The 8331-nt window shown below is 50.1% G+C and overlaps 1 protein-coding gene across 1 annotated transcript; it reads right to left on the bottom strand.

Annotated features, from left to right (window-relative positions):
- Positions 1-2589: 2589 nt before the first annotated feature.
- Positions 2590-8011, bottom strand: LOC117835572 (1-aminocyclopropane-1-carboxylate oxidase homolog 4-like). Its single transcript, XM_034714927.1, has 2 exons — positions 7397-8011; positions 2590-2718 (listed from the first exon to the last, which is right to left on the bottom strand). The coding sequence occupies exons 1-2, from the start codon at positions 8009-8011 to the stop codon at positions 2590-2592; spliced, it is 744 nt and encodes a 247-aa protein (XP_034570818.1).
- Positions 8012-8331: the final 320 nt, after the last annotated feature.

The raw sequence follows: 8331 nt of genomic DNA, 5'->3' as shown, positions 1-8331 counted from the left end.
TACGGGGGTGTTTGGGAGCACTCCACTCCAGAAAAATTTGCTTCACTCCACCAACTCCAAAAATTTTGCAGCCAAACACGTCTAGCTCCGGCAACTTCGGCTTCAGGAAAAAGGTGGAGCAGGGGGTAGATCCACGTTTTTTATGGAGTATCTCAAGAGGTGCTCCAAAAACCTCCTTTTCAGACCTCCTCATGGAGTTGGGGTTATTTACCCACCATTGCCACGGGTTACACAAGTTACCGGTTCGATTTTTCTATCTCCCGTCATCTCCGTTTCTTCTCCCAGGGGCGCAGGCCGGCCGGCGGGCGAGCTCCCCGCGGCGGCGCGGCCAGGGCGCGAGCCGGCCGGGGCGAGCTCCCCCGCGGTGGCGCGACCGGGGCGCGGGCCGGCGGGCGAGAGGCCGGCCGGGGCGAGCTCCCCCGCGGCGGCGCGACCGGGGCGCGGGCCAGCGGGAGAGCTCCCCGCGGCGGCGCGGCCGGGGCGAGCTCCCCCGCGGCAGCGCGACCGGGGCGCGGGCCGGCGGGCGAGCTCCCCGCGGTGGCGTGGCGGGGCGCGGGCCGGCCGGGGGCGAGCTCCCCGCGGCGGCGCGACCGGGGCGCCGGCCGGCGGGCGAGCTCCGCGTGGCGGCGCGGCCAGGGCGCGGGCCGGCCGGGGGCGAGGTCCCCGCGGCGGCGCGGCTGGGGCGCGGGCCGGCGGGCGAGCTCTCGCTTGTTTCCAACCATCTGATCTTGGGGCGGACGAAGCGGCAGCGGCGGCGCTTGCTTACCTGAACAGGATGGTGCCGCCGATGAATGCGACCCAGAGGCCGGTGCCCCATGCGGTGGCCGCCGAGGTGCCAGCGATTCGGGCGCGAAGAGGACCCCCGCGGCGAGGAATAACACCACCGTCAAGAACCGCGCCGCTTCCCATCGCGCGGGCCCTTGGAGAGCTCGGAACGGCAGTCGCCTCTGAGCTTGAATGGACGCGACGGCTAGGCCAGCGAGAAGCTTGGAACGGCCGGGGCCTTGTCGTTGACCTTCCAGAAAGAATATATGCTTTGCTTGGAAAACGGAGGCATGTTTCTTTCTCTGCATTCTTAAAATAAAATCCTCCGGCGAGCCGACAGGAGAATAGGAATGTGGGCAGCAAGAAGCAAGCAACGACAGCGATTACAATGAATAGGAAGCAAGCATGTTCTACCTCCAAAAACTGAGAAGAGAAGAGGAGAGGAGAGAGGAAGAAGAGAGGAGAAAATAGAAGAGTATGACATGTGGGTCCGTTTACGAAGGGTAAAATAGACCATTCACAATAAGTGCTCATGTTTTTGGAGCTGGAGCAATGCCATTAGCCAAACACATGCAGCAGCTCCATGTTTTTTTGAGTTGGTGGAGTGGAGCTAGGAAAGTGTGGAGCTAGTGAAGTGGAGTTGATTTTTCTGAAGTGGAGTGCTCCCAAACAGGCTCTACATCCGCTAAAAAAAACAGCTAGCAACTTTATCACCTCCTACGCCACCCGTTCGTCTCCTTCCACTCTCTCGCTCTTTCAGCAACCTCACAAGCGTCGTCACTTCTCAGAGCAAGTTCTATGGAGTCGGAGCACGGCCCTCCTCCATGAGCTCCTTGCGCATCTCGGTCGACGGTGAGCTCGCGCTTGCCATCAGGGAGCATGCCCACGTCGTGTCCAGTGAAAGTTCCATGGCAAGGAAAGGCTAGATGGACTTCCTGTGCGGTCATTTCCTTCTCTCCCTCTCCTTTCCCGACTCCCTCTTCTAGATCTCTCCCGGATGCCGTTTTGTGAGAAGCTCCACTGGAAGGGTGCCGGGTGCCGCTCGAGTGCCGGGGGCGCGGGTCGCTGCTCCCCCACACCACGGGGCGAGCCGCGCCGGCCATCGGAGGAGCTGCTCCGCCGGCAATGGGCTTGGCCACCTGAGGAGCTCCACGGGGAAGGGTGCCAAGTGCCGCTCCCTCGCGGTCAGGGGCGAGCCGCGCTGGCCGCCGCCATCCTCCTCCTCCTCCACCATTTCCTAGCGTCGGATCCCGCTGTGCGGTGCTCCTCCTTCTAGGTTTACTGCATGTTGCAAGCGTATGTTTCAAGTGTTTCAGATATTTCAGAAGAATGTTATAAGTGTTTCATGTGGATGTTGCAAAGTAGATCTAGATGTTGCGATGTTGCATATGTTTCACACACATGTTGCAAGTGTTTTATCTGGATGTTGCATTTTTAATGAGAGATTTGAATGTTCCTGCAACACGAAACATATGTTGCGGCGGGGTTTTTTCCTCATCATCAACAGATAGCTAATAATTTTTTTTCAACATGTTTTTTGATGTTGCAAACGGTGATTTTCTATATTGCAAATGTTTATTTTTTATATTGCAGACGTTATTTTTTGATGTTGCGATTGACCAACGGAGCGTCCGATGGGAAGTTTTTCCATCGGAGATCTGGGCGCTAGCAACGCCCTTTTTAGATAAAGGAAAATTTGTTCCGGCCTTTGTACCCACACATGAGTGTATGTAGCCACATTACAGATCAAGTAGTGCTTAAACTACTAGACAAGTTTCAGATTAAGTAGCAAATATGGAGTGAAAACTAAGCTTTCCTAAACTTTCAACCAGAATTGTTGAAGAGCTCCATGACGGTAGACTCCAACTTCCTGCATCCCATCTTCAGATCATCTCTCTTCCTCTTTAAACAGCAATGACCAGCTTCTGATCTAGTAAGTCCCTTGAAAATAACCTGCACGAAAAAGAGTTAGAAGAAGCTCTATTGAAAACCATATCATTTCTACTCAACCAAATGGCCCAACATAGAACAGTCGCACCCACTAAATTTTGGCGTCTAAGTTTAGAAGAGAGACTTTTGAGCCCAGAACCAAACATATTGGATACACTGGAAGGTGGTTGAATATTAAACGCAATATGTATGGTATTCCAAATGAACCTAGCCATATGGTAATAAAAAATAAGTGTTGTATAGATTCATTAGTATTACAGAAACAACATTTAGGATTGCCATGCCAACCTTTTTTGCCAAATTATCTTTAGTGAGGATCACACCTTTCTTCAAATACCAAAGGAAAATTTTGATATTGAGAGGAACCCTTAGTTTCCAAAGATCGCATTTTCTTGGTAAAGTACCATGTTGTATCAATGCGGAATACACTGAGCGAACCGTGAAGTTGCCATTCTTATGTAGATCCCACTTAAAGACATCATTCTCCTCATTTAAGCTAACAGCAGCTACCTTTGATACTAGATCATGCCATGCTACTAATTTGTCCCCTACTAAGCTTCTCCGAAAAGAAACATTAAGAGGGACAGAATTTAGAACGCTAGCTACTGTCATAAATTTCCTTCTAACGATTCTATACAGCATGGGGTAAGCTAGCATTAAAGGTTTATCACCGATCCAAAAATCCTCCGAAAATCTAATTTGTCTCCCACTTTGGATCTTGAAAGATCCAAAAGACAAAAAAATCATCTTTTACTCACATGAGGCCGGACCAAAACTGAGAATCCCCAGGTTGCTTAACCACCTGAGTAATTGCCTTATTATATAGAAAATCCTGCCACAGACCTTTTTTATTTAGCAACTTGAAAAGCCATTTGCTTAGTAGATACTTATTTTGAATCTCCAAATTTAATATGCCCAGTCCTCCTAAGTTCTTTGGTGTATGGATGATATTCCACTTGGCTAATCTATCTTATATTCATTATACTGCCAAAAAACCCTTGACCTATAGTAATCTAACTTCTTGAGAACCCCTTTAGGAGCTTCAAAGAAAGAAAACATAAATATAGGTAGGCTGGAAAGGACCGAGTTAATTAAAACCAACCTGCCTCCTACAGAGAGAAGTTTTCCTTTCCAGCTACCAAGTTTCTTCTGAAATCTCTCTTCATTCGAAATCCAATCTTTATTAGTTATCCTTAGACGATGCATAGGAATTCCAAGATATTTAAACGGTAAAGATCCCTCCCTACACCCAAAGAGTTCGACATATTCTTTTCTAAACGATTGTGGGTCACCGTATAAAACAGTTCACTTTTATGGAAATTGGTTTTGAGGCATGATAACTATTCGAAAGCACATAGTAACTTCAAGTTCTTTGTCTCTTCTAAATCATGTTCCAAAAAAGAATACTGTCATCTGCATACTGTAAGATCGAAAGACCCTCATCGACCAAATGAGGCACAACACCGCGAAATTGTCCATGATTCTTTGCTCTAGCGATAAGGATTGTGAGCATATCCACCACTAAATTAAAAAGAAACCGCGTGAGAGTTAATATGATCACTGTAACACAAACGCACCAAATAAAATCGACAAATGTGAAAAATCACTGATAGAAACATGTCCGGAGGAAGTACTATCAAAACCAATTGATAATAACGTGATATGACTCGAGTTTAATTTGTGCTTCACCACAATTTTGGCAACTTTGACCTGCCAGGTCGTTCCACGTTACTTGCTTCGCTAAGCAGGGACAAGCTTGCTATTGTCGCTAACGACGAGCTATCTGTATGAACATGTCTCGTGTTGTCTGTCTCATATTTTTCTCTACGGTTACTAACAAGGAGTTGTCTTTATCAACATATGTTGTATAAGTAAATCTGTCCTTAATATGATGATTCTGTTTTTCCAAAAGCATCGATAAAATAATTGGATCGGATAGTTGGTATCAAGTATACCAAGTCAGATTACATAATATATGTTTGTATCCAGGAGCTAAATTTTAATCAGCTCCCCTGATGTCCAAACATGGGTATGGATTAGTCAATTCCTTAACTAAATTTTAGTTCATTAGCTCTTCAAGCTCAGCTAATGAAGACTAAATTTAAATAATAATGACAAAGGACAATCCTTCCAAAAACAATTATCCCTTATTCTCCTGCACTTAAGGATAGAATGGGTTTTTATCAATGAATGAGCTAAAAATTAGCTCGGCTCCAATAGTACTTGGCTAATTTTAGTATGATAAAGTTTAGACTGAATTTTGAATTTTAATCGGGCTAAAATTTCCTAACATACCAAATAGTGATATCCAATTCAACTCCATAATCCGAAGAACCTACCCAAAACTATTCTCCTATGGCATGCATATTTAGTACTGTATCCAGCTATTTGCTCCGAGAAAGAACGGAAGACCTATTTTGCTCTAGGCCTTAGTTGCCAAACTTTGGAGGTGCCAAATTACTGTTACAGCACTGTAGCACACTGTAGCGTTTCGTTTGTATTTGTGAATTATTGTCCAAACATTGACTAATTAGGCTCAAAAGATTTGTCTCGCCAAGTACAACAAAACTGTGCAATTAGTTTTTAATTTCGTCTACATTTAGTACTCCATGCATGTACCGCAAGTTTGATGTGATGGGGAATCTTCTTTTTGCATAGTGCTAAAGTTGGGAGTTGGGGGTGAACTAAACAAGGGCTAAATCTTGTTACTACTTTACCCCCAGTGTGCTGTGCGCTGTGGGTCACCCGTGTCCTGCCGCCTTTTGTCGTGGCCGACTGACCGACTGGTCCTGTCCTAGACTGTCGCCGCCCCATACGGCGGCTCCGACTTTTTTTCGTTTTTTTAGTCCTTTTTACTAAAGATTCTCACAAATACCTTCATTGATGGAATCATTTCAAAATCTGGACTCTTAGCTTGGCGCCATCCACGCTTACATGTCTCGGCGCCAGTCTTCCTGGTGCCAAGATCCATATGCAGCTGCTGACACGGATGTAGACGTGGCGGGAGCTTGGCTCCATGGATTTTGGTGCGAAGCTTGGTACCATAGATCTTGGTGCCGACTAGTTACCTATAATTCTTGGCGTTTTGAATAAAATAAGTATAATTATTCTGAGGAGCATGCAACGAACCACATTGTGGTTCAGTTGGTTAGGACACGGGCTTCTTATCCCAAGGACTTGGGTTTGAAGATTCAACATAAGGGTTTGAACCTAGATCTTTGGGATAAGAAGCTCATGTTCTAGCCAACTGAATCGCAGTGTGATTTGTTACATGTTCCTCGAAATAATTATACTTATTTCATTCGAAACGCTAAGAGGTATAGGGTAACTGCTCGGCGTTAAGATCTACGGCGCCAAGCTCTCGCCACGTCAGCATCCGCGTCAGTAGCTGCGCATGGATCTTGGTGTCAGGAAGGCTGGCGCTGAGACATGTAAGCTTAGCGCCAGTGTGGATGGCGCCCAGCTAAGAGTCCAGATTTTGAAATGGTTCCGCCAGGAATGTATCTGTGAGAATCTTTCAAAAAGGAAAAAAAACAAAAAAGTCGCTCGTGGCTCAACCGCGCGACGAACATGTATCCTGAATTTCTGATACTTCGTTTACAGTTTGCTTCAACTGGCAAAGGGTTGTAACTGCGTGAGCTGCACCTGGGCGGGGGAGCAGTAGCACGACAATGGCGAGCCCACCACTGCAAGTCGAGGACGATGACTAGTCAAAATAACGGAGGACGCGTACATGCTCCTGTGACTGCGAGGGATATGCACTCGAAGTGTAGACCGTAGAGCGCACTGTTAGTGCAGCTTCCCCTATCCTTGAATACAGATCCCTTTCCAAATTATATGTCGTTTTAATTTTTTTATATTTATAAATTTTACTATACATGTATATTGTAAATATACACTATGTCTAGATGCATAAGTAACAATAATGAATCTAGAAAAGCCAAAACTACCTACAATTTGAAACGGAGTGAGTACTTACGCATTCCGTTCCATATTATAGGTTATTTTAACTTTTTTAATTCATAGATTTACTACGCACCTTGATATATATTAAGGGGGTGTTTGGCATAGCTCCACTCCAGAACTCCAGCAACTTCACCAAGAAATCCAGCCAAACACCTCAACTCCAAAACTCCATGAAGCTGTAGTGCAAATAGAACTGAAGTTTTGGAGCACCTCGTTTGCTGCTCCAAAACAACCTCTTTTGAACCTCCTCGTGGAGTTGGTGGGTAATTACCCACCAATACCACTTGTTACACAAAAAAACATTTCATTCTGTTTCCTCCCTCCCACCCGTGACTATTTCCCCACCCCCGTCACCTGTCGCCCATCGCCTCCCCGCCGCCCGTTGCCGCCCCGCCTGCCGCCTCCCCGCCCCCAGTCGCCACCCAGCCCCGCCGCCCGTCGCCGCCTGCCGCCACCCTGCCGCCCGTCGCCCGTTGCCGTGCCGCCTGTCGCCTCCCCACCACCCGTCACCGCCCCGTCCCCACCGCCCGTCGCCTCCCCACCGCCCGTGGCCGCCCCGCCCCCGTCGCCTATCGCCCGTCGCCCGTCGCCCCACCGCCCGTCGCCGCCCCGGCCCCGTGGCCGCCCAGCCCGCCGTCGGCCGGCCCCGTCGCCGCCCCGGTCCTGCCGGCCGCCCCCGTCGCCGCCCAGTCCCACCGCCCATCGCCGCCCCGACCCCGTCGCCCGCCCGGCCAGGTAGCCGCAGCAGGGCGCGCCCCACGGCGGTGGCATGCACATCCCACTCGAGCAGCTCTTCGCAGCAGACGGCCGGGATGCGCGCCGGGTCAGGCCGCTGGGGCCCGAACGTGATCTGGATGGTGTCGCACCAGCTTGCGGCGGAGGTCCGGAACAGATCGACGTTGGAGAAGTACGAGACCCCGCCGGCCATGGAGCGGCCGTAGTGTGCGGAGTGCTCGGCGGCCGGGACCTCGTTAAAGGCGCGCACGGCGGCGAGCGCCCGCGCGGGGTAGTCCTCTGGGATGCCGAGGGCCTGGTAGTGGTTGATGAGGTGGAAGAAGCCCCAGTTGCGGGCGGCTTCGGTAGCGGCGGGCGCGGGGAGTGAGAGGTCGACGACGGGGATGGAGACGCCCGGGGGCGCGAGCGGCGCGGAGGCGTAGGGGTCCAGGTGCACGAAGAGCGCGGGGACGGAGGAGACGCCGGACTCGACGAGGCCACGGACGCCCGTGCAGGCCTCGTCGAAGGCCTTGAGGAGCGCAGCGCAGTCGGACTGGGCTGCCGGAGCGGAGGGGGACGTCGTAGCCGAGGCCCTTGGGATTGCGTGGAGGGGCATACGCTCACTTGACCGAGAGAGATGGATGGTGCTTGGGGAGGATGACAAGTGGGGCCTAAATTGGGGGCAACAATGGCAATACACACTGAAATCGATCTTTTTTTTGAGCTGAGAGCACCCATCTAGCCAAACACACCATTTTAGTTCTGGAGTTCTGGAGTGGAGTTGGCTCCACCTGGAGTTCTGGAGTGGAGCTGGCTCCACCTGGAGTTCTGGAGTGGAGCAGCTCTACTCGGAGTTGGAGCCATGCCAAACAGGACCTAACTCTAAGGGCCTCTTTGGTAGGATTTATTGGACGGCTTCTCAGGCTTCTGGAGAAG

The sequence above is a fragment of the Setaria viridis genome, chromosome 9 (assembly GCF_005286985.2).
Source record: "Setaria viridis chromosome 9, Setaria_viridis_v4.0, whole genome shotgun sequence".
Lineage (NCBI taxonomy): Eukaryota > Viridiplantae > Streptophyta > Magnoliopsida > Poales > Poaceae > Setaria > Setaria viridis.
Note: the sequence above shows the minus strand (reverse complement) of the source record. Positions and strands in the feature narration are given on the sequence as shown.

Excerpts from the sequence above, each read along its gene's own strand:
- LOC117835572 (XM_034714927.1), bottom strand. The coding sequence starts at position 8,011 with ATGCCCCTCCACGCAATCCCAAGGGCCTCGGCTACGACGTCCCCCTCC. Across the intron at positions 2,719-7,396 it reads CTGGCCGGGCGGGCGACGGG|GTTATTTTCAAGGGACTTAC; the intron begins GTCGGGGCGGCG and ends TTTTTCGTGCAG.